The sequence below is a fragment of the Strongylocentrotus purpuratus genome, unplaced genomic scaffold (assembly GCF_000002235.5).
Source record: "Strongylocentrotus purpuratus isolate Spur 01 unplaced genomic scaffold, Spur_5.0 spur5_contig_867, whole genome shotgun sequence".
NCBI lineage: Eukaryota > Metazoa > Echinodermata > Echinoidea > Camarodonta > Strongylocentrotidae > Strongylocentrotus > Strongylocentrotus purpuratus.
Window position 1 is genome coordinate 847,835 of NW_022145576.1, and position 26,114 is coordinate 873,948.

Sequence of the window (26,114 nt, forward strand, 5' to 3'; positions counted from 1 at the left end):
AACAACTGCAAGAACAATAGAATACAAAGTCACACAAAGTATGTATAGTAACTATATTTCACATAACAGGAACTACATAACAGAAACATAATTCTTGGTCTTTCATTTTATTGATAAAACTCAGCTGCGAAAGACAAAAGTCATCTTATTTATTTTAATACAAGACAACAACAAAAAATGGCATGAAGTTTTGAAAGTTTTCTTTGCAATCACAAACGATTTTCAGTGAACGAGTTACTAGTCCGAGGCACTTCCGGTACAAGATTCAATTGATCACACATCAACATTTATTTTCTCTCTTTTTTTGTTGGCTGTATTTATAATTTTTTGAATAGTTTCTTTCTTTAAAAGAAAGAAATTTATCAAAGGGCTGAGTACTGAGTACTAATAACAACATTTATAACCTTGGAGGCCATGAACAGAAATGGGAAGTATCACAAAATGAGGAAATAGTATGATTTTATTCTTACAGATCGGAGACAACGTGTGAAAAGCCATCTACTTGAAATCAATGATACACAGATTTGATCTGATTTACAAAAAGGAATACAATTGGTACTTCCAATACTTTTTGTTTTTTTGTCTGCTTATGAAACAATCTTTGAATACTTCCTCATCACAAGAATGTTAAATATTTTGCTAAAGAAATCAAAATTTTGTTTCTAAAGATCTCGGGGCTCAATAAAACTGTACTTCCAATATTTTTTACTTTTTTTTCTACATATGAAACAATCTTCATTTCATTGATATTTTGTATTTCATTGTTTGTATTTTACCATGTATGTATATACAGGACCAATATGAAAAACAGCCTTGGTTGATATTGTCATCCTGTATAAATATTTTCAAATAAATAAATAAATAAATAAATAAATCTTTGAATACTTTCTTAGCACAAGAATGCTGAATATTTTGCCAAAGTAATCAAAATTTAAAAAAAAATGATTTGGGGGCTCAACAAAACTGTACAGTATCAAATAATTTCCTTTCATCATCTTTTCCTTCTCCATTTTCTGTAAATGTATGTAGTATTCAACTGGAATGTTTTTACTTATAATTCACACTGCGCCATATTCCTGGTTAACTACCGGTATTCATATGTGCATTAATGATGTTACCCCAGGTTTTGCCAGGCTTTCATCATAGGGCGTAAGGGCATTCAAGGAATTTCTTCCTACTGGGCACCCACTTTCTTTCACCTGGGTCGAGTGTGGCAAATGTATATTAATGGCTTGCCAAAGGATTATCATGCTGTGGTAGGGATTTGAACCCTGTACCTTGTGATTCAGAGTCAAGTGACTCATCCACTACACCACTATATTAATACTAAACAAAGACAACAAAGTCAGACTTTGGAACTAATAGAGAAGTGGTAAATTCTCTGTCTTTGTATTTAACTAGACTCTGATAGAGTTTGGTTCAAGACCAAGTCGCATCTTTCCCATGGCAACTTTAAAAGTCGGCCATCAGACCTAACTATCAAATCTGATTGGTATGTCTGTCAAAAACCCAATAACATACACAGTATTAAGCCAAATGCCCCTTATACACCTTAGATAGTATCAAAGGCAAGGAAAGACCCAGCCTCAAAATGTGGCCTGATAACTGATGCATAAAGCAAGCCCTTGTTTTTACCCATTTACACTAAGAAAAGGTGGCCCCTGATCTTATTTAACCGTAGGCTTTGCCAAAAACAGACATCATGGGGCTCTTCTTCCGCTTAGTTTGCATGCACTTGGTCCTTCAGGGGCCAGCCTAGTACCTGTTGTCTAGTTACACCTAGCACGAGCCATCCAGGGTCAGCTTCAGCTTGGTGTGCCAGGGGTCAAGTTTTACCAGCCTTCATCATCTTCTACGCTTTCTCTGTGTAACCTATATGGATAGACCAACCCAAGGATGCATATCTGCATCATCCTAAAGAGCCCCACCTGGTGCCACACCCCACTCAGCATCACCTCCTGGAGGCCCGCTGGGACCAGGGACCGGTAAGGACGATGCCCTCCCGAGAGAGCCATGGTCCGGATGACGAGCTGGGTGTAGACGAAGATGAGGGAGAGTTTGGTAGGGAGGGCGGAGGGTTCTAAGCAGGCTGGTACGCCAGGAAGACAGGTGGGCTCCTCGACAACATCCTCTAGATAAGACTCATCCTCCATCTCGTTATCTTCATCGTCCAGCATGAACTGAAGAGGGTGAAATTTAGACAATTTAAAGAGAACAGTCAATTTAAAATATGTTTGTACAGCTGATAAGTACATAAACAATCCCCCCCCCCCCCAAAAAAAAAAAATACAAAAAAAAAATACAAAAAAAAAAAAATTAAAAAAAATACAAAAATTTCTTAACCATTCTATAAGTTAATATTCAAAGATTATGAAGCAAAAACAAAGTCACATTGAGTTCCATTACTTTCATGCAAACTGTTGTGCTGTGAAAGTATGGGTCTACATGTACTTGCAAGTTACTCAAATGTTTACTGAAAGCATGATTAAACTTGCACAATATCTCTTAGAGAAATATCATTTGAAGCTGAAACTTTAAATATAGTGTTGCAGCATGAAACCAATAATCAAGGGACCAAAATATTTTGGGTGATTTATTCCATTTAAAACCATCTATAGGATTCACAACAAAATTTTTGTAGAGTTTTAATAATCATTATCAATGGATCATTATCATGTATTAATCCTAAGTTTTTAGTAAAGTTCAGGGCAGCCAAAGGTAAAAGGAATTAATGTAAACTTTATTAAAATCATAAACACTGAAAATTGCCACAATGGATAAGCATAACATGGCCATATACAAAAATTACAATGATATAAGAAAGAAACAAAGATTCATTTTTGCGACAGCCATATGGATATCCATGTATTAAACTCACATATCCCTGATGTATCTATCAACATTGATCTTACTATTTGTCCCTTGAATGTAGCCATCAAAAGAATAGAACTATGAGTCATCATCATGCCCTTAAAGTGCATAGTGCATAGCATTTAAATTGATACCTAACCTTTATTTGAAGGACAGAAAAACAGACCCATTATTGAAGCCCTATTCACATATGGGGCATTGTGCTCCTGAACTGCCAAACAAAAACTGTTGTAAAAAATAATTTTCCTTTTGTTACATGTACAGTCAAACCTGTCTATAGCAGCCGCCCAAGGGAAACAGAAAAAGTGGTCTTTGAACACAAAGTGGACTTTGTAGACAGGTTCCTTTAGTACATGTTTCAATGAGAAACCATTTTCAAGGGAAACAAAAATATGTGGTCTTTGTAGACAGGTGGTCACTAAAGCAGGTTTGACTGTATATGAATGGACAAGTGGTGTGAAAAGGAGTAGCTGCGCGCATGAAAGGCCCCTAAGCGTGTTGACTTTAAAGCGATACTGAACTGATGAACTTTCTGCCCCAGCACAGCGCCATCTCATGGTCAACTATCCAACAGCGCGTAACCTAATGCCCAATTCTCGCTTTACAGATAGAGAACTCGATGCGAGAACCAACCGTGCACCAAGGGAAGCAGCGAGTTACGGGACCATACTGCTACAGCTGACCCGAGATGGCGCTAGAGAGGATTCTGCAATAGCGCTTCTACTACAATATGGCTTCAATACCTGTATATTCTTACATATAGAATGTAAAGTGAACTGCGCTCAAGTATTTCCATTTAAAGCCAGTCTGCACTAGTTTGGCCAGGAGGGGTTAGACCTCCCTGCATGGTCACTGACAAGTGGTTATCTCATCAAATCAGCTCTCAATTAACATAAGAAAAAGGGGACCATGGGGGTCAACAGGTACCACTTAGGCATGGTTTGCTATATAGAGGGCGCAAGTAGCTACAAGTAGTGCAGTCCTGCTTTAACAGCAGTGATTTTGAGGTGGTTTGTAACCATGCACCACGTCGAATGTGAATGGGGCCTTAGAAAGAAGAGGAAATTGACACAAGCCATAATCACAGAACAAACGTCATAATCTTTTGATACAATATTGTGAGATTGGAATGTGTCAATAGCTGTTTATCATGCACACACCTATGGTCACAGTTAATTACTTCTTCAAATTTGTTTAGTGTTTAAAGCTAAAAAGATCAGCACTCTGAAGAAAGAAAATGATGGTCATAGTTGATTGAAGGATATTCAATTTCATTTAACTACTCCATCCATGGAGGAATTTTAATTCAATGTTAAATGAAATTGAAATAAAAGTTGGATATTATTGTTTGATTATATTTCCTTTGGGGAGATGTTTTTAGGTAGTTTCATATTATCTGCATAGAGCCAAAAGGCCATATGCTCATATCATTAGGCCTGTCCTCATCAGCTCAAGTTTGCGAAATAACCGCAAAATAAGCTATTAATCTGCGTCTTCATCAGCCCACAGTTGCAATTAGCGGATATTAGGTCAAGAAAATATCCCGAGACATCTTGGTCTTGTTTCCAAAATATCCCGCTATTTGGGAAAAAGCAGGGTAATTTGCGCCCGTCCGAGCTAGTTTGCGATGAGCTTATCGTTACGGTGAAAACGCAATTTCGAGCTTCAGGATAATATCCCGAGTCTGAAAATAGGACAAACTCAAGCAGACGAAGACAGGCCTTCTGAATATAGTTATACCTAACCCTAACCCAATGCTCTTCTGGCTCATAACATGTATTATAACTAGCATTTAAAGGCCCACTGCACTACTTGTAGCTACTTGCGCCCTCTATATAACAAACAATGCCTAATCGGTGACCATTGGTCCCCCATGATCCTCTTTTTCTTATGTTAACTGAGAGCTGAGTTGATGAGATAACCACCTGTCCAGTGACCTTGCAGGGCGGTCTAATCCCTCCTGTAAACTACGGCAGATAAGCTTTAAATCAAGGATCATCTCTGCATTATCATCTTCCGCCCCCAGACCAACTTTGATAAATGAAGTAGCCTCTAAATGTGCATTTGATCAAAATATGATATCCCTTTTATTTTTCTAGATAGTGTGAAAGGAGTCTTCAGAAATGTACTTCCAATGAATAAATCAAGTTATAATCTTTAAGTGAATATAGTACACTAATATTATAGGGAACACAGATTACAATGAATGGAGAAAAGATACTTCTTTACAGCAATTCATATACTATGAGGTTAAAAGGCTTACTGTAAGTTGCTAACTTGCTTCTAAAAATCCTTCCGCTACAGGTAATTTTGCTTACAAGAAAATATGAAATCAATATTAAAAAATCAATAAAATAGACTTTCAAATTTTCAGCTACTACTAATATTAGCTGTTAATGAAAGACAAGTCATATAGCAAAAAAAAATAAAAAAATCTGTCGACAAGAATTATTACAGGAAGTGAAAATAACTAAATATGATATTGAATAGGAATATAGGATTATTATGAAGAAGATAAAAATGAGACAGAGTATTTCATAGACAGAAAAAAACAATTTAAAAGAGTCAAGGGCTACATTTAGAAAGAATTAGGAGAAGAAGAATAACAGGTAATGTGATTATCATGAGGTTGATCGTGAAAGTATGCAAGGTATGCAAGGTATGAAAAAAGAACAAGAGCATCTAGATCGAGGAGGAAACACTTGGTACTGATGTTGATATATTATCTTCATGCATTTCTTTCTTTAGATATACCTAACCGCGAAGGTAACAGGTATTACACTTGCAGATAAGCAGTAGACCAATGGCTTACAGTCCTATCTGAGGGACTTTGCAACAGAGGATTCATGCCAAAAGCAACTACCGAATCAATATCATTCATACAATATTGAAACAATATTTGATCTCGTATCCAACTCTTAAGATTTAGTTTGTACTGTGTTTCTTTCTATTTTTCTCACTATTTCTTTCCTGTATATCATTCATTTCCTCTATATATTGTATTTCTTGGTACCACCAACCCACTACTACTCACCCCGCACATAGATTTGCATGTAATATCTATATATGTGTTTGTATGTGTTATTGTTTAATTTAGAAAAAAAAAAATTGTATTTTGATATTGTAACTTTAAGCAGGGGATGATCCCAGATAACAATTTTTGATCACCCCTGCTGCAGGTTCATCTTTTGTTATAATGCTTTTATATTTGATTGTAATTAATACCGTCTTTTATGAATCTGTGGAAATAAATGAAATTGAAATTGAAATAATGAATTAATTAATTAGATCAATTTATGCTAAAAACTAAAGAATCTTATTAAAAGAAAATCTTTTCAACTCCATTTGAGTCAAACACTAAAATATGCTATCCTCTGTCAAAACCATGATTATATATACCCAATCTAATCATTCAAGGAAAACCTGTTATAAATTCCAAACATCCAATGTTTCGTTTCCTTCTAACCTTACTCTTTGCCGTCCAGAATACCTTACTTTACTACCATGGGTGTAGTTTGGCACTAGCATAACACATTCCAAAAGTGCACTTTAACTCAACCTGCTGATGATGATGAAAGGGGGGGGGGGGGGGGGGGGGGAGAAACTTGAAGTTTAGACTTTACAATCCAAACAAACCCAACCTAAGCCTAGAGTTTGATTTGTTTTCTTGAATCAATAATTGTCTCTCCAAAGCAGTGATTCATCAGCCTTCGTTTCATGTCTGGTTGACTTTATGACCAAATATCTATCTTAAGACTAAGAACAACATCAAAATAGGGTTGGTTGTTCCTTCAGCTGAAGAGGAAACATCAATTTTGTTCCCTTTGTTTGACAACCATCAATTTCTTTAAACCTTTGATGAGGCACCGGTGCGTAGTCTACGTCCCAGGTTTTTGATGTCATTATCGAAGTGGTCAAAAATAAGTCAAATGTATTTTTAAAGCAGTTTGGAGCGTTTAGGAGAATTGTTGATCATGAATTGTGCCTTTAAATCATACATTATACCTTTGAGATAGGAGTGGATCTTCTCATAACTCTTTCGGGACAGTAATCCCACATTTTGTGGTTTGGCTCAATAACTGTTGATTCAGAATGTTAAGGAATATACCAGACACATACGTAGAAAGGGCAAACATATCTACATAAACTCCAGACATTTTTCTTGCATGACCATATTGCATTTGATGCCAAGCATTTTAAAAAGGAAAAAAATAAACTTTAAAATCTTTAAACTGGCAACAATTTGAGAGGTTCTGAATCATTATTTTGATAGTTTATGTTTAGTCTAATATTTTTCATTGCAACAATGGAATAATCTTCACCACACTCATTATAATAACAATATTAATATGTACCACTTACAGAGCGCAATTCCTGTCCTAAGATTTATCAGTGCGCTTTACATGAATTACATAATTATTACCCTAGCTTTAGCTCCGGTAGCCGTTATCAACACACAGTGAATTTCAAGGAAGTATCCTACCAGGTACCCATTTACCTCACCTGGGTCAAGTTGCTGTTGTTGTTGTTGGTAATAGCTTAATGGCGTTCATTCAGTATTGAATATATATGCCATGGGTCAAATGTGGCAAATGTAGATTAATTTCTTGCCAAAGGACATTAGTGCCGCGACGAGACTCGAACCAAGGACCTTGTGATCCACAGTCCAGTGACATATCCACTCGACCATAACACCTCTACTCATACCTGTATTTCTTTCAGGATGGAAATACTGTGTACCATTCTCCCAACATGTATAGTACCCAATTGTTATTCTACACGGTTTGTTTGTTTTGCTTTTGGTTTGTTTTGTTTTTAAATTTTCCATACATGCAGGCGTTGTCTGTTCAAAGTTGGTTATATATTACAATTCTAATTTTCTATTTAGGAAGAGCATTATCCATTCAAACCACAAAGTAAAAAAACATACATCCAGCCTTGTTTAAGACTAAGAATCATATAGGAGGGCCTTTTCACATGTAAGCACAAACTTCGACATCCTTGTGCAAACTTAATGGCCAGTACAGTCAGGAACGGGATTAAAGGGTCACATGATAGAACTATAAAATGAACAGTATAGGGTAAGGTTCAGGAATGGTCTAACGAGCCTATGACTAATCATTCATTAAACAGTAATTATTGAGTGTTTATGTTAAAAATCAAGAACAGTTTGACTCATAAATTGCAGGCAGAATATTACAATAATGGCATTCATAGTGCTCTTATATAACCCAAAGGTGTATCATTGCGTAACATTTCAAAAAGTGATATGGCCCTATTTGAATCGTGAAAAGAAAGGAGCATTGTCACATTATTCTGAGTCATACGGGGTTATTTAGAAGAATAGGCAGATGATTCATAGATAGGCCTTGTAATGAACACAGAAGACAAAAAGTGTATGAAACAAACATTGTAAGGAGGGAGAGAGTGTGAGAGTGAGAGAGAGAGTGAGAGAGAGTGAGAGAGAGAGAGAGAGAGAGAGAGAGAGGAGGAGGAGAGAAAAGACAGATGGAAAGTAGAGACAAAGATATAACAAGTGACAGAGAAAGAAGAAGGGAGAGGAGAAGATGGAGAGATAGAGAGAGAGAGAGAGAGAGAAAGAGAGAAATATAGAGAGAGATAAAGAAAAGGAGAAAGAGAGGTAGACATAAGAAAAAATAGAGAGACAGAGAGAGGGAGAAGATAGAGAGAGAGGAAAGACAAATGGAAAGTAGAGACAAGGGAAAGTGAGAGACAGATACATGTATATAGCATGATGTGACAGTGAAAGAAGAGGGAGAGATAGGGAGAGAGGTAGAGAGAGAGAGATAGAGAGATAGAGAGAGGGAGAGAACGAGAGAATAAGGGAAGGAGACATGACACAGAGAGCACAGTACGTTAAGAGAGGAAAAAGAAAGAGAAAGAGAAAGAGGTACAGACAGAAAGTAGTGAAACAATACCCGGAATATAAATGAACAATATGAAAATATTCTTCTGCTTTTAAAGGTATAGACCAGTTTTGGAAACGCCCCCCCCCCTCTCAAAAAATTAAATGGAAGTTCTTATTACCAATCATGTGAAGAATATGTTTTGACTAATACGTGATGGTACACATTTTGCTTGGAAACCGCCTAATAATTGATATATTTGGTAAACTATCATATTTATCCGGCCTGGATAGATATCGCGAATGCACTTCAACATTTGGGCATATATTTCTGTTTTTTTGCGAATTTAGGTTGAAGTATTGCCATCTAAACCTCTGAAGGCAATATTTTAACAATATTGAATGGATATTTTGCACCCAAAACCCTTGAACCGCACTTTTACCATTTCGGATCTATATCTTTAACTCTATTAATAAAACAATTCTGAGCAAGTTAACTTGAACAACTTTCACACAAAATAGCAGGTGGACTCTTCTAGTGTGAACTCTAGAACAAGAAGTACAGACACCATTAAGGAAGTAGCATCCAAAGCCCTGTCCACATATGGTGTGGAAAGCTGTCTAAAAACAAATTAAGAGAAAAATAAAATGGCAAACAAGCGGTGTGCCTCGCATTTCTTCACTATAAAATTCACAGTTAAATGAGTATGTTAAGGGGATTTAGGTGCATCATCAATACCACTATTTCCATTCACTTATTACATTTCAATTTATTTCATTTCTACGAACATAGAGGAGTGTAATGATAAGAAAGAAAACAAGAAGTACAATAGCTAATGCAATGATGAAAGAAAAGATACCATCAACTAGTGTATGTGGAATCATGGATTACTAAAAGAAATCAAATTTCTGTAGAAGGCTTTCCTCATTAGCTGATGGTGTAACACACCTGTACATGAATCATTCAGCCCCTATCTCTCCCGCTATTCATTTAAATGTAATGGAATTTTCTTTCTTTGTTCAGGGGGGGGGGGGCAGGGGAGGGTAGTTTATAACGCCATATGTGAACATAGCCTTAGATACAGGAAACACTAGACAAGTCTAATAATATTCATCTATCACCACTTGAAACTACGCAGACATAAAAATCATCATCTTGTAATATATTACCAATAATTACTCCGAGAGTGAAACCAAAACAGACGTGATTAAGCGGCTTTCTTTTCTTTGGAATTATTAATTGATCATTAATACTTGGGGCATGGATGTGATTACCCCATCTCGACAGAATTATCTTCGAAGTTTCTTTTGTCTCGGTCGCTAGTTACGGGAGCTTTAAATGCTCCCAGAAGGGCTTCAAATCAATGAAATATAAAAAGTTTCAAATAAATCATTGCTTGATGGATTGACAAAATAATACATCGTTGATACAAGATGTGCCATTAAAATACCTGCCATGCATAACAAGCAATATAATGTGAAACTTTGTGTCTCCATAAAAACATGTTCATCAAGCTCATCTAGTTCATCTTAACTTGATAAAATTAAAATATTTTATGTTTTTTCAGTTGTGTTTCTTTGTATTGGTAGCAGTCATTAAACACAATGGAAGATTTTTAAAGCGAAATAAAAAGTAGCCGTGTATAAAGAGACCATAAAGGTAATGCATTCTATATGTGATGTATCTAGATGTAAAGGTCAATGGTACACAGAATGCAGGGGGGGGGGGAAAGATATTTTTAGGGTATAGTAAAACAATCTTGTTCAGCCCTGATTAATTTCAACTCATTTTCTCTGAACGATTCTGAATTTTAAAAAAAATAATAATCTGGATTTATACAGCGTTTAATACGAAATACCGACTCTAAGTGCTTTACATATAATAACCCCGGTCATCAGATTCATTCACTCATAATGTGCACCATCTCCATTCCTACTCCTTTTCCTACCATATGTTCATTTTGAGGGCATATATCAGTTACTAACACTAATTCTTTCATCATCCTACCAGGTCCCCATTTCTCTCCTGGGTATGGAGTGGCAAATGTAGATTAATGCATCAAACCCACAACATTTGCATTTCAGGTTGAGTGCCTATACCACTTGACTACGACATCAATTAATTGGAGGGGTAAATCACCCTTGACTTCAAGATCCCCCCTCCCCCCCCCCCCCTCCTCACATAGGAAGAAAAGTAAAAGACAGAAATTGGACAGATGTAAGAAAATATAAGAAACTGATGATGAAATGATCACCCCCCCTCCCACAGACAGACTGCCATAGTGCCCAACCCCCCTCCCCCCACCTTGCCCACACTATGCCATTGGTGATGAATGTCATATAATCATTTATATAAAAAGAACTGTTCAACTATGCTCCACTCCTTGTTTCAATTTGAAGATTTGGTTATTATCTTTTCTTGCTGGCATAAATTCATTATAAATTCACATGTTGATTAGTGCATTCCTTCATTCCCATAGCCTTAACACAGATCCCATTTGGTGCTCATAGGCAGTGGGCTTAAGTGGAAATAACACAGCTAAATCAAGTGTTTGAACAGGGCATTGTGTCTGCATTAGTCTGCGCAAATTTGCATTGTATGAGTGGAATGTAGTCCGTAGTTAGAGCCATGGGGGAAACAAAATCAAACATTACGTCTCAGAAATCTAAATAAAGTGGAGTATTTGCATGTACATAACGAGTCAAAGCTTTGAATTCAATGACTGAGCATCCATGAAACACGGTGTATCGTAAGTTTATGATAACGGACAGATTTAGGCAGAATTCAGACAGAACTCAACATTTTCAAGTAAATCCAACATTGACAATCGTTCAACAACCTTCGCCTTAAAGGCCATCTGTACTAGTTTATAGGAGGGATTAGACCACCCTGCAAGGTCACTGGACAGGTGGTTATCTCATCAACTTAGCTCTCAATTAACATAAGAAAAAGAGGATCATGGGGGACCAATGGTCACCGATTAGGCATTGTTTTCTTTAAAGAGGGAGCAAGTAGCTACAGTGGGCCTTTAAACAACCTTCGCCTTTAATACAAACCTATACAACTTTCAGAAGGACATACAATTCACAACTAAATTATTCATATCCCTTGTAAATTTGAGGTTTTATTTGTTTTCTGTAACTCAAGAATCAAATGTGGACTAGTTTAACTGTGATCCTGTGTTGTTGTTTTAGATGTAAGCTTTAATATGTCACATTCTAAAGAAACACAAATCAAGAAAATCAATTTTTCACATACCGGTATACAGTACATGAAAAATTACAACAAATTTAGTTGTTAACTGTAGATGTACAGGTGAATAAAGTAATATGCAACTTACAAGAATGGAATATAATTTGTATCATTATTAGTGTCCAAGTTTTGAAAATGATTGCATCAGTTTGATATAATCTGAAATAATAATGATATAGAGTATTCATAATGCACCTAATCAACAAGGCTAATGTGCTCAAGATGCAAAGGAAAAGTGAGAAAATGAACTTCACATAAATGAGACAACTAGGAAAAAACAAATAGATCTACTGGAAAGAAATTTTGAAAAGATAACTTTTGAGGGCACAATGCAATCCTCACTTTAAATACTGTGAATGTCTTGTGGCAACTGATTCCATAGATAAGGTCCAGCATGAACACCCCCCCCCCCATAATTTCTTGGTTTTAAAAACGGCAAGCAATATAATTTTTATTCAATTCATTCATTTGAGTGTGTGTGTGTGCGTGCTCTCACCTCAGCATTCTTGTGGGGTTTTATGTGCGCTTCACATACCCCTTGTGAGGCATTTTTACTTTGTGGGGTATTTTTTCAGGACCCCACAGAGTAAAGTCTTTCAAATGACTGTATATTCGGTGTCCTATGCCCTGCGGGGCATTAGAAGTGGTACCCCATAAATGACTTTTTGTGAGCGTGTGCTAAAACTTGCACACTTTTTTATGGTAACATCGTAAGCACACCGCCGGGTTGTTATCGCCAGGTTGTACATACCCCACTAGTAGGGGACCACAAGGTATATCTGGAACGCACAGAAATACCCCACAATCAGGTGCCCCACAAAGGCCCTGATGTGAGAATGCGTGTGTGTGTGTGTTTTTGGAACCATTAGTTTAAAACAGGGATACATTAATGTTTCACAAGGGCCAAGTAATGGAAAAATACTGATCTTATCATTCCCTCAATGGCACTGCATATAAACCAAATTCTCTCAGATACAGACAGGTACCACTATACAGACCACTACATATTTTAGACCACAAGATGGCAGTCTTCCACTTAAAACAAGCTTGTGATCAACTTTATCAAATTTCCCTATTTTGACCTAAGATCCTATCTAGCAAGGGAGGGCGCTATACACTTTAAAACTCCAGAGCCATCTATACAAAGAGCTTGGCCAACTTGGTTTCACTGGGGCACAACATGGTGTTTATTCTTTTGTTTTATACTTGCCCAACAAAGCAGTAGTTGCCATGTAGTGTCCAACTCGAACCAGGTTGGCCAAACTCTGTGTACATGTATTTATAGATGGCTCTGCAGAACTCAGAGCCATCTCATATCACACCTCGTCCAGATAGGATGCATTACACTGTCTCAGAAACTCATTTTACATGTAAATGAACAGCAAATTGGGATGAAGCGGGTAGCTATATGCCCAGCAATGGCCCCTACATGTCCTGTGAACTATGAGCTGAAAGATTTATAATTTTAAAGCCCCTCTAAAGTGTTGGGAGCCCAACAAATTTATTGGCAAAAATTTACTTTGAATGTATAATAGACGGTGAAAGAGGATGTCATTTAACACTGACTTCTGCAAGGATTTTCAGAATAAAATGTGTTTGAAGATGAATATTGATAAAAGAATACAAAATTTAGGTCTTCTGCGTACAATACAAAACCGAAGTTTTGTAATCTTTCATCAATATTCATCTTCAAACACATTTGTTTTGACAATCTTTGAAGAGTTGAGTGTTTAATGACATCCTCTTTCACACAATTTCACAATTTGAGTGAAATTTTGCTATCAAATTTTTCAAGCAAATTTGGGGCTCCCAACACTTTAGAGGGGCTTTAATTAAAGCACACACACCTTATGCCATTTTATTTTTCCAAACCTCTTTCTCTGTGAAAAAAAGAATTTCTAAAATCTGTTATCTATTTATTTTAATTTTAATTGATTTAGAGAGGTTGTACTACACATGTCCCAGGGACATTTGCTCCACAGTCAATATTCTACACTGACTGAATTCTTACCCATTGCCTACGGGAACCCGTTTGTCCCTGTCTTAAGCCTATGGGAATAAGATAATTCAGCAGTAAGTGGGTAACTTCACCCCTGGACCCAACACTATAGCTAACCCTTAAACCTAGAGCTTATAATCCCTTGCAGCAGCTCCCTGAAGATGTCCTGGGGAGTGTTTCACAAAGACTAAGAACCACTTTAAGTTGGACTTAACAATGGCAGGCCATTCATGCCACAGGTTGCTCTCACCATCGGTCTCTCAATTATGATCTTTAGATTATATTTTTTTTCTTCAATAATAAATCATTTAAAAATGTAAATTCTGTATATTTGTGACCACGATTTGTACATCCCTTGAGAAACCAATGCCATGAATGGTTAGAGGAACAAGCGGAATGAACAGCCTGCCATAGTTAAGTCTAACTTGAAGTCAATTTTAGTCTTTGTGAAACCCTCCCCTGGGATGATAAAATGCTGTACATCAGTGTGAGGTGCCATGATGAAGTAAATATGTGCATCTTCATAATAATAATAATAGCTATATTCATATTGCCCAAGTATCCATCCCAGGGGATGCTCAAGGTGCTTACAAAGTGGTAGTATTTCCCCGGCTTAACCCTATGTTAACTGGGGGGGGGGGGGGTCAATTTGACCCCCCCCTGTAGAAATTTCGCGACTACTCCGAAACCGCGGCAGATATAAAATTTTCCTTTCATGACTTTTTACTTTCGAGTCTTACGCATCTTTTAAAACAATTTTTTCGAAAATCGGACCTTCGGTTACAAGGTCACGTGACCTTTTGTCTTTGCATGTCAGCCCGAAAATCGCTCATTTTCGTGATTTGTGTACAAAACATATGTAAAAGTCATTTTTCCTAAAAATAGATAAAACATTGGTTATTTAGTTTTGTTTAAAGTTTAGATGTTTGTTTTTGGGTCAAAATAGTTGAATTGTAGTTATAAATGAAATAAAACAACAAAAACAATAAAATACATAAGTTAAAAAAACAATGAAATACATAAGAAATTATAAAAACAAGAGATAACATAAGGAATAACCTGGCTCTTCCAATTTTTTGTGTTGTATTATTATTCCAAATGGTCTAATAAATATATTTAGTGAAAAGGAATACGTAAACATGAATAATCTATGATTTATGGGCAGAAATGTGAATTTGATGACCTTATTTGCATAAATTACCATAAATATGCAAATGAGTGAATTTTTCAAAAATTTGAAATTACCATAGTATTCTATACACTTCACTTGACATGCATGCAAATTTTCGCGGCGATCTGATTTGAAATTTGGGGGGGTCAAATTGACCCCCCCCCAGTAAAAACCTGGTCTGAAATAGCCCAGTTAAAATAGGGTTAAGCCCAGCTGCCCTAAGGAGCTATAAGCATTCAAGAATAAATCCTACCAGGTACCCATTTACTACACTTGAGGGTGGAGAGTGGCCAAAGCAGATCAATGTCTTGCCAAAGGATAAAAAGACCAAACTGGCAAAATGCATAAAATTGATTTTAAAATTGCTCCCACCCCCCCCGCCCCCCAAAAAAAATATATACGAACGGCCCGAAAGTTGACGAGGGGGAGGTCGAGGAGGACACCCAAATTATTATTATTATTTTTTTTGGGGGGGGGGGGGAGGGGGGGGGGGAGGGGGGGGGGGGCCTTATAGCACACGGGACCAAATAGGAGGCTGCATCACAAGAATAAGGTTGTTATGAATTTTTAATGTTGTCATGTGTAAAACACAAATTGGCAACACTGTGACGCATCTCGCGAGGTCCTCTTCAATTTGCTCTGTATAGAAATCGTGTAAACTTTCATTTCCTTAGTTATTGATGACGGAATAGGTTTGTTTCATACAGGGGTTGTATAGAAGCATATCTGCAATAATCATATTTAGGGTGCATGTATGATTGAACAATTTCCTAAAGCACATCACAGAGTTGCTAATCTGTGTTTGACTGATCGCAACTTCAAATATTCATAACTTTCTTTTTCTTTAGAGTTTGCGCAGACCTTTACTGACCCATTCCTCTAATTTTTCTGCTTCTATTGAAACCAACTTAATATCAGGCTGGGCTTTCCCTTTTAAACCTAACTTAAACCCAATAGCAACCCTATTCCTAACCTTATATTGCAACAAAATGAAGCCTTGGTCAACTGTCGCTCGAGAAATTATCAGAGGAACCTTTAAAGGTAATTCAAAGTTTTGGTATGGGGTCATGAATTTGGTTCAAATGAACATATTTGAAGCATACCGGTATGTGATTTTACAATATTCAGTGATCGTTGTCGCAATTGAAATCGAGTCTAAAGTGATGCAATTGTAAATAATAAACTCTTTATGTTGTATAGCTCCCTCTCAAGACTGATATTTCTTTAGCTTTAAAACAATGTTTCTTGACTACAATCGATGGATTTTCTATTCCTGTTTGAAAATTATATATCAGACCTGCATATTCTGAGATTTTCATGGTCGCAGCTACCATGAAATGGCATTAGGCGCTATTTGAAATATTTGAAATTTACTGGGAGCGCCGGTAAATTTTTGATTATTCAATTTCTCGAAAGAAGAAGTGTTTTAGGGGCTAAATTTTTGAGTGCTTATAAATTCATCCACAGGGGCATCCAAATATACCAACATTTTGAAGAATTACTGTTCATTTAATTTCCAAAACTTACCGAAACTTTTCATTACGTTTTATATCTAATATATACTTACCTGATAAAATCGTGAGAGAATAAGACCCATAACTTGTTGGATGCTGACAGTACGAACCAAGATGAGAGATATCAGAACAGGATTGACAAGCTTGTACAGGAAACGGGTTGCCTTGGTTACAAGGGCTAAAAAAGATTCATCAAAATAAGTCTTTAAAATAACTGAAATAAGAATACCTTTAAGATGACTTGACAGTACCATAAAGGTTACAACAAGATAAAAAATGTAATTTCATGAGAAAAGTTTTAAAAGCAGGGCGTCTGAACGATTTTTCAATTTTCCCTTTTCGATCGTTTTTCACTAGTATGGTTGGATAATTGAAAAAATCAATTACTCAGGAGAACACATTTCAAATCTCAAGACTTACTGATGTTTTCTATCAAAAGATACAGCTCCCCCTAATCTAGGTAATATTCAACCAGTTTTTGTCCAGGATGAACTAAAAATCGGTAAGTAGAGGATTCTGAGATGAGGGGAGAGGGGGTGTGAGAGTACTGTTCTCCCGAATCCATTATAGAAAGTAGAAAAAAGGAGGAGCTAGAATACTTGGGAGGGGAAGAGGGGGGAGGTTGGGGGGGGGGGGGGTTGAAGTGTACATGTACATCATTACTTCAATAATAATATGACCTTCCGTGTCCAAAATATTGCCAGGGAGAAGAGCATGCAAATATTGTGTACATTCTCTCTTACAGGTACTTACTGCCAAGACACAAGGAATTTGGGTACCGTATATGCACATGCCCACCCCCTCCCCCCCCCCCCCCCCCCCCCCTCCTCATCTCAGAATCCTCTACTGGCTTGTATGTTTACTTACTCATACTGGATGTTGCAGTAGATACCACAAGTTGAAAAAGTGAGAGATAATTAAAAGATTCACTGTAAGAAAGAAAAATAAATACAACATTTTAAAAACATAGTTTAGCCGTCAGTTTTGTGAACTTTCTTTCAAACCCTTCTACAACATAACCCTTACAAATCCCCTTATTAAATTGTTTCCCCACATCTTAAAATATTAAAAACTTAATGGTAAAAAAACAAGTAAGATACATATCAAAGAATAGGAGCTAGCCTGCATAACTACAGAATAGAAGATGATTGAATCAGCTAAACATATAAGTTTAATAAATCAAATGTAGAATCTGGACACTCTACAGACTAAACTGGCCACTTTAAAGGGAGTGTAGCTAGGCAAATACTAATAACGCCATCTACGTCTTCTTTTGGACAACTGCACGTAAACGAATGGACTTGATTAATGGTAGTCAGCGACTTAATCTCTACATGGTCAGCATTCGCGAAACAGACCGAAGTTCTCCTCACACTTTGGTTCGCATAGTTGTATTATACCCGATTGGCCCTGAGTCAGGCCACGGGAACGGGAAAGACACAAAGTCTCATCAGACTACACTCTCTTCAATTAGTCGTAACTTTTAAAATAAGATAAGAGAAGACTGGCACTCACTCTGACCATTCCTTGGGTTCTGGAATAGGATTGTGAATGAGATTCGACTCGTAAACACCAGCACAGAGAGCACCTAGCATACACATGCTCACTACCGAACAGTTGGATATGATACCTGAAGAAAAAAGAATAATTGCATTATGTACGGGCAAGAACAAAGAAGAAGCAAATCATTCAAGACACCAAGCATTACTACGTCAATGAAATTTAAATGCATCGTTTTAAACAATGTTTAATATGAGATGCACGTCCCTACGTGTTATCAGCATCTGTGATATGGTGTAATATTGAAGCCCTAAGAAAATTGCGCTTCAAAATGATCATGAAGTGCCTCAAAAAAGTAAAAATCTTTGAGTGTTAGGTTTTACCATACTCATTTTTCCCAATAGACTGTAGTGTTATGAAAAGCATTGGGGAAAACTTTGAATTCCAATCATAAATATCTTGATATTCAGATGGGTGATCAACTTGTAAATGTTATGGGATTCCTGACTGACCTAAAGGTTTATAATTATGATTGCAGCATGAGCTAAATCCAGGATTTCGTTTAGAATCTGAGACAGAGATACCCAATACCTTTATTAAGGGACGTGCTACAAATTTTAAACTCTCAAATTCCATTTCTATGCACTTCACCTTTCTTATTGAACATGAGGAACAAAAGATTTCTTCATTTACTTCCCTTTCTCTTACTTTTTCCAATTGTTTGCACCCATCTCTTTTGTGCCCCCTTCAAGTGCTCCCCCGTAAATAGCCACTGCTACTTTTATGCACTACTACTACCATCACTAGTTCTACTACTACTACCTCAACTACTGTATGATGCACAGCTTATGAATGTCTCTAACAGTCTAAGCGCTTTACAGATATATGCACATTATCACCCCAGTCACTAGATCAAGGCTAGTCCACACATACTCCACTCCCTGGGGAGCATTCCAGCCAGGTGCCATATAATGTACAATCCGTAATGATTTTGCATGCTACAGGGTTCATATTTAACACCTGGGTGGAGAGAAGCAATATAGCTAAAATACCTTGCTTCTGGACAAACAGACCCATCAAAAGAGGAGGAGGGCGGGGGGGGGGGGGGGGGGGGGCAATGGGTGCAATTGTATCCCCCTTATTGAAGTAATAATAACATTCACTCTATAAGCTGATGACCATTTTTTTTTTGCTTGTCAAAGGACTTTGCATCAAGTCTGAAGAGAAATTTCCATCTAGGCATGTGCACATATAAACAAAATTGATGAATGAAAATGCATCCTCTTTAAAAACAGCTTCTAACGAGCCTGACAAATTGAACCCATGACCTTCTCCTCTGTAGACTTGTGCTTAAACCACTAAACTACATGCCATTTCTAAAACACTTTAATTGAGGTACAAACATAAGCTTCCTGTCTTTAATACCTTGGTCAGCTCTGACGGTCAGGGCAAGATGGACCAATGAAACCAGAATGATGACCATTAACATACTGGACATGAGGATAAAAGAAGAAATAAAGATATAAAACGTAAGATTACCTCTTAAAGGGAAATCCAACCTGAATAGACAACTACTCTATAATAATATGCTATCTATAATATGTTTTGAGTAGTGCCCATAGGGAGAAGGAACTTACAAGAAATACAGAAAGTAGTGATATTTTTGTACATGGCAAATGGAAGAGTTATCCCCTTCCTATGTCACAATACACTGACCAAACTACCCATTTGAGATTCGCATAGACTCTCATATTTCAAACATTCATAACTTCCTTACTATTGGTCAAATTCATTTCAAACTTTTTCCATTCTGTTTATCTTACTCTTCTGCTGTCATTCAAATCAACTTATTACAAGGGTTGGATTGCCCTTTAACACTGTACTTAGGCACTTTGTAAATGTGATCCCTACATCTCATTTTACAAGCATCAATAATAAGCTTGCTAATCAACTGGTCAACCCTAATACATGTAAATACAGTTAAACCTATACATACCCACCGCTCAAAGTGAAACCTGTGTATAAAGACCGCTCAAGGGAGACAATACAAGTGGTCTTTAAATGCAGGTGGTCTTATGTACAGGTTCCTTCAGTATATTTTTCAATGCAAAATTATTTTCAAGGGAAACAAAGAATATCGTTTTTACAGACAGGTGATTATTCTATACAGGTGGTCGCTAAAGCTCAAGCAAATTTGACTGTATTTGAATTTTATCATCTTTTTAAAAACAAATCTCAAAGATAATTGTAATATATAACAAAATGCACTTATAATGTGCCAAAAATGATAATATACCAAACCACATTTGGATGTCCATATGCTCAGGGAAAAGCCAAAACAAAAATGAGCGAGGGACTGAGTAGGGGGGGGGGGGGGGGGGGGGGGGGGGGGGGGGGGGGAGGGGGGGGGGGGGGGAAATAAATAATAATAATCTCACTATATGATAGGCCATGATCCAGTCCTGCATATAATGATGGCAAAGATGAATGAAGCTGTGTAGGCTATGGCTGTTGTTCCAATTATCAAACCCTGCATAAAGATAATGTGAACAAAATCAAACACAAAATGAATAAAATTCAAGCGATTTTGCCATACATGCAGTCAATTCACTTTGGGTGGCATCTATAGGCAATTGTAAGTGAAATGCCTTCCTTATTTCTGCACTCCGGTAACGGAGGGACCGCATTCATGTTCCCCTAAAATCCGGAAAGGGGTACTTTTCACACAACAAAGTATGTCTCGTAATACACAAACAACCTTTCTTTCATTTGTCTGCTTTTCTCATTCATTGAAGCATTTTCAACATCTTATCAATATTTTTGGAGAGGAGAAAATTAAAGGCCCACTGTACTACTTGTAGCTACTTGCGCCCTCTATATAACAAACAATGCCTAATCGGTGACAATTGGTCCCCCATGATCCTCTTTTTCTTATGTTAACTGAGAGCTGAGTTGATGAGATAACCACCTATCCAGTGACCTTGCAGGGCGGTCTAATCCCTCCTGTAAACTATGGCAGATAAGCTTTAAAGCCTGCACTTGATTTGATAACCCATAGACAGGTGACATTCTATTTCAATATAATATTAATTTTTTTGATACCTTTAATAGGCGTAAACAAAAAAAGATGTTGTAATGCCCTTTGCAACTGACCCCTAAATCTTAAAATCTACAGTCTTTTTTTTGTTTTTTTTGGTTAAATCCATTTTTGAGAAAAAACTAATATGTATTATGTTTGTTTAAATGGGATATAAATGCAGAAAATCATCAACTTGTTCCCACATTCTCACCCGCTTCTGCCCTAGTTTAGAAATCCTGCTAGCGTAAATAACTAGACCCTGGCCTCGTGTTCATGTATATACAATGCACTGCACCAGCTAAAAGACAGTGATATTTGGGTGACGTTCCTGGCTTTGAACTTCTATGGGGACGGTCGCTGTCTTCAAAGGGGGAAGAAAAACAAATCTGACCGACCCAGGTTCTGGCACCTAAAGGGCAATACAACATCTTTCTTTTTTTAAGCCTCATTGTGAAATCAGTACAACAATGCGTTGTATGGAGTACTAATCACACAGAATTTATCCTCTGATTTGTGATAGTAATCTTGATGTAAAAGTTGTGAATATTTTCATGAAAATTATCTAAATTACTATTCTTAAGCAAAACGTACCTTAGCTAAAGGCCCGTTGTCATCGACGTGGTCCGATACCTCCTTACTAAGCCGCATGGTAATTTGGATCACTCCGATCGCTTCCACAAACAAGACCAACGGCTCCACAATCCACACCAACTGACCATACAACCAGACCAGTGGGTAAGGTACAATGCTGATTGGAAGACAGATGATGACCACAAAGAACGCAATGGTGAATACTGGAAGAAGGATTTTCTGGGAACAGAGAGAGAGAGAGAGAAAAAAAAATGTAATTAATGGATAAATTTATGATTCAATGTTATAAAATGGAATTAATACTTTTTGTCTCTTTATGTTGTAAATTTAATGTGTTGTTGTTGTGTTTTTTTTTTTTTTTTTTTGGGGGGGTAAGACAATTTGGGGGCCTGGGGCTCTTGCACGTCAGATTTTCTGGCTTATATTCATTTATTATCAAGAAAAAACAAAATGTAGGGCTTGAGCACAAGCCCCCCCCCCCCCCCCCTCTAACTGCTACTGTTAGTGCTGAATTTGAACCTGAAAACGAGAGGTTTATTACCGTAATATCTTTCGATTTCACACTTCACTTGCTTTTCAGGGTCGAGTGATCTGTTGGTAATTGTGAAGAGCTTTCATCGGATATGTCTACCGGAGCTCTTCAATAGGATAAGATCAATCTGTGTTATTATTTGCTGGTTCTTTCACTTCAGAGGAAGGTCAAAAGGGGGTTTATTTTAATACAGTCATACGATAGGTGTGATGACCTGGCCTGGCTAGTAGAACTTTAGCTTACATTTAGCGCATGCGCAAATCGTTCATCCGATCTCGGCAAGTCGCAGCCTCATTTTACTAAATTGGTGCCGACAAGGGCCCTTTTTATTGGCTATCGCTAGGTTCCATTCACTCAATGCTATAAGATATTTGTGTGACGAGCAAGCTTGCGATTTTCCGGGGTTTTTTTCGATACCAAAATTATGATATTTCAGTCAAACCCTCTATTTGTTATGATTTTTTCACTTAAGTATTTACTTAAGTATTGAACTTAAGTTTAAGTCTTACTTAACTATTTTTAAAGTTAGAACAATTCTCATTTTCGTCATATTAAGGTACAAACTGGAAACTTATTATGAGATGTACGTTGATTTTTCTATTTTATGTCCTCTCGCCAAGAAATTAAAAAAGGGTGGCGCGACCCGAGGGAAAATTTAACCCCCCCCCAAAAAAAAAAATTTGATTTGATTTGATTTGATTTTTTTTTTTGATTTTTTTTTTTTTTAAAAACTTTGCAAGTATAACAAGTAATTTGATGAATTTTTATCATGATATTTTATTCCGGGTCATTGTCATATTTACCCTTGCACTAAATTATCTAAATTATCAATGTTATTCTAGAGGTCTATCTGTCTATGTTGGAATTTGTGAAATTTGTTACCCAATGTTACGAAGAAAACAAAATGAGAATGATCCTAGTTGTTTGGATTTTTTAAAGCTGTAATTATTTTCCTTATATTAAAAACAATATTGCATTTTCTTATTTTCACAAAAATTGCAGTACTCAAATTTCTGCAAGTCTTTTACTTTATATTCAAGTAAAATAAATTCTCTGTCTCAAAATGATATATACACCCGTCAATGAAAGTTTGATTTGAGGTTAACACACACACAGACTAGGCCGCTGCCCTAAGCTATGTGCACACAATACCATACCTGCCAACCCTTACGAATAATTCAGAATATTCTTTTTTTTTTATTTCTAGGATCTTTTTTTTAAACGAACGCGTGGCACAAGGTCGGGCAAATCAGGAACGTGTGGCGCCCCCGCCACGCCTTATCTGTGTACGCGAGGGCCTTGGAACTTACTACTGCAATGACGTGTGTGCGTCAGTTATGTGTGAAGTGCGCCACCTGTTCAAAGCATGACATGTCAAAGTCTTTGTGGTTGACGTAATATTACGTATTGACTTTGCCATTGAACGTAAGTTGCGCTTAGGTTGAGTAGGCCCTCTTTCACTTAAATTTGAAGCCACTCGAGTGGTTCGGCCAATGAGAGCGTGTAAACTCAGTGCACAGCGCTCAAAGTTCTTCGTGCCTGGTCTGGGATATTTACAGGGCTGAGAGAAAGAGATAGAGAGACTAAGTTGTGTATTATTAGTAGGGGCGCTGGTCCGAGAATAAGGATCGTCTTCATAAACGAGGATCGTCTTCGTAAACACGGACCGATGCGTCCTCAAAAATAAGGACCGTCTGCATTTTTGCAGACGTTTCATATTTTTGATCGGTGCATTGGCGATACAAAAAACGGATTCTGCGATGATTTTCTTGATGCATTTTACATTGACATTGTACAGAGACTTTCACATTATAAGCAATAAATCCTTGGGAAGACGGACAACCCATAAAAGTAGATGGTGAACTAGGGTTATTTTCCCCCGGGGAATCCATTTTTGGCATCGCCAGCAGGCCGTTCTGTAACATGAAACCCCCAGAGCGCCGATGAAAAAAAACGTCCTCAAAAATGCAGACAACCCTTATTTTTGAGGACGCATTTTGTCCTCGTTTATGAGGATATCCTTGTTTATGAGGACGATCCTCATTCTTGGACCAGCGCCCCTACTGATTATGTATTAAATATTAAGCAAAACTACAAGAATATAGACCTGGAAGCTCGACTGCTGTCTCAAAATTTTTCCAGTATTTTGGGGTTAACTTAACTTGAGCTTGAGGTACTAAAGCGGGAACAAATTAGACTAACGTTAGGGCTGCTTAGGCCTATTAATTTTTTATTTCTTATCGATTTTTGCTTAAACTTCCTCTGTCCTGTTTCTCTAATTTGTCTGCTTTTATTAAAACCCACAATCCCAAAAAATCGAAGGGTAGACTTAATAATTTAACGCACTCGTTCGGTACTTACCACAAATCTATTTACGAAACTCCCCAGAATCGCATACAACATCATGAGAAGAGAGTATCGGAGAGCAGTGTCAGGTCCACAAAACGACCCCACGACTGGCATGGCCACGATCCACAGCAATGGGAGAAAACTGACAATGTTGCCACAACCACAAGGAAGACACATTGTTGTATCCAAACAACCGGAAAATAACTTACAAAAAAACGAGATCAGACTTGTCAGAATGCAAATACACTTTGACTTTGAGCAGTGCAGACTGCAGTGTATGTATGGTAGATTTGTAATTTATTCGAATCCGTGTATCCATCCCGCGCCGAACGCGAAGACTACACGACACAGTTGGAATGATGAACTGTATACCGACCAACTGTCAGGTGACATATTTTCAGTCACGTGACCGAAATGCACTCTTCGAAATTTTGTTTAGGCTAAGCGCTCTCAAAACGGGTCTGTTCTTCGAAGAAGAAGAAGAGGAGGAGGAGGAGGAGGAGGAGGAGGAGGAGGAGGAGGAGGGGGAGGAGGAGGAGGAGGAGGAGGAGGAGGAGGAGGAGGAGGAGGAGGAGGAGGAGGAGGAGGTGGAGGAGGCGGGGGAGGGGGAGGAGGAGGGGGAGAAGGCGGCGGAGGGGGAGGACTCGGAGGACTCTGAGGACTCGGAGGACTCGGGGAGGAGGATGATGATGAGGAGGAGGGAGGGCAGGGAAGGAGGGAGGGAGGGAGGTCATTTGACGGGCATGCATTTTTCGAAACTGAACTTTTTGAGACTATAGACGTTCTTGAAAGTTTATGCTTTTCGAAAAAGAGGAGGAGAGGGAAGAGGAGGAAGAGACACCGGCGTACTGAAAATCAAACGTGGTTTATTTCTAACTTGAAACCAGTGATTTACAAATGTCGCTGAAATGACATGATTTTCCGGGTTTTTCCCCTCACGTTTGCCCATTATGCCAAAAGCGGCACTCCCGCTTGGGGGGGGGGGGGCTTTTTAGGTTCCCCAAAGTGCCCCTTTTTACATAGGACGTACACATGCAAGTGCCCATTTTATTTTTTAATTACTGTCCTTTTCCTCCCTTATCTCCTTTTTTACATTGACCCGTGCCCATTTTCCTATTTAATAAGTGTTATTTTACCTTCTTAAATAAGAACCCCCTTCCCTTTCTCTTAAATGCCACTTTTCACCTCTGATAAGTGCCCTTTTTATTTTTGACCCGTGGTCTTTTCCTTTCGGATAAGTACCTCTTTTCCTTTTTTATATTATGAGCCCCACCCCCTTTTCAAAATGCCCCTTTGCACATCCTATATATGCCCCTATTAAAATCTGATAGGTGCCCTTTTCCTTCAGATTCCCCATGTCCTTTCTCTCTAGGGCCTTTTTTCATCTCT

At 37.7% G+C, this 26,114-nt stretch overlaps 1 protein-coding gene across 1 annotated transcript; it reads right to left on the bottom strand.

Moving 5' to 3' along the window:
- Positions 1–91: 91 nt before the first annotated feature.
- LOC764170 lies at positions 92–25,056 on the bottom strand. The gene is made up of 8 exons (XM_030975150.1): positions 24,738–25,056; positions 21,845–22,063; positions 20,613–20,704; positions 19,600–19,664; positions 18,190–18,304; positions 17,542–17,603; positions 16,728–16,852; positions 92–2,180 (listed from the first exon to the last, which is right to left on the bottom strand). Exons 1-8 carry the CDS (start codon positions 24,900–24,902, stop codon positions 1,833–1,835), a joined length of 1,191 nt encoding a protein of 396 aa, XP_030831010.1. The 5' UTR covers positions 24,903–25,056; the 3' UTR covers positions 92–1,832.
- Between the last annotated feature and the right edge of the window lie 1,058 nt (positions 25,057–26,114).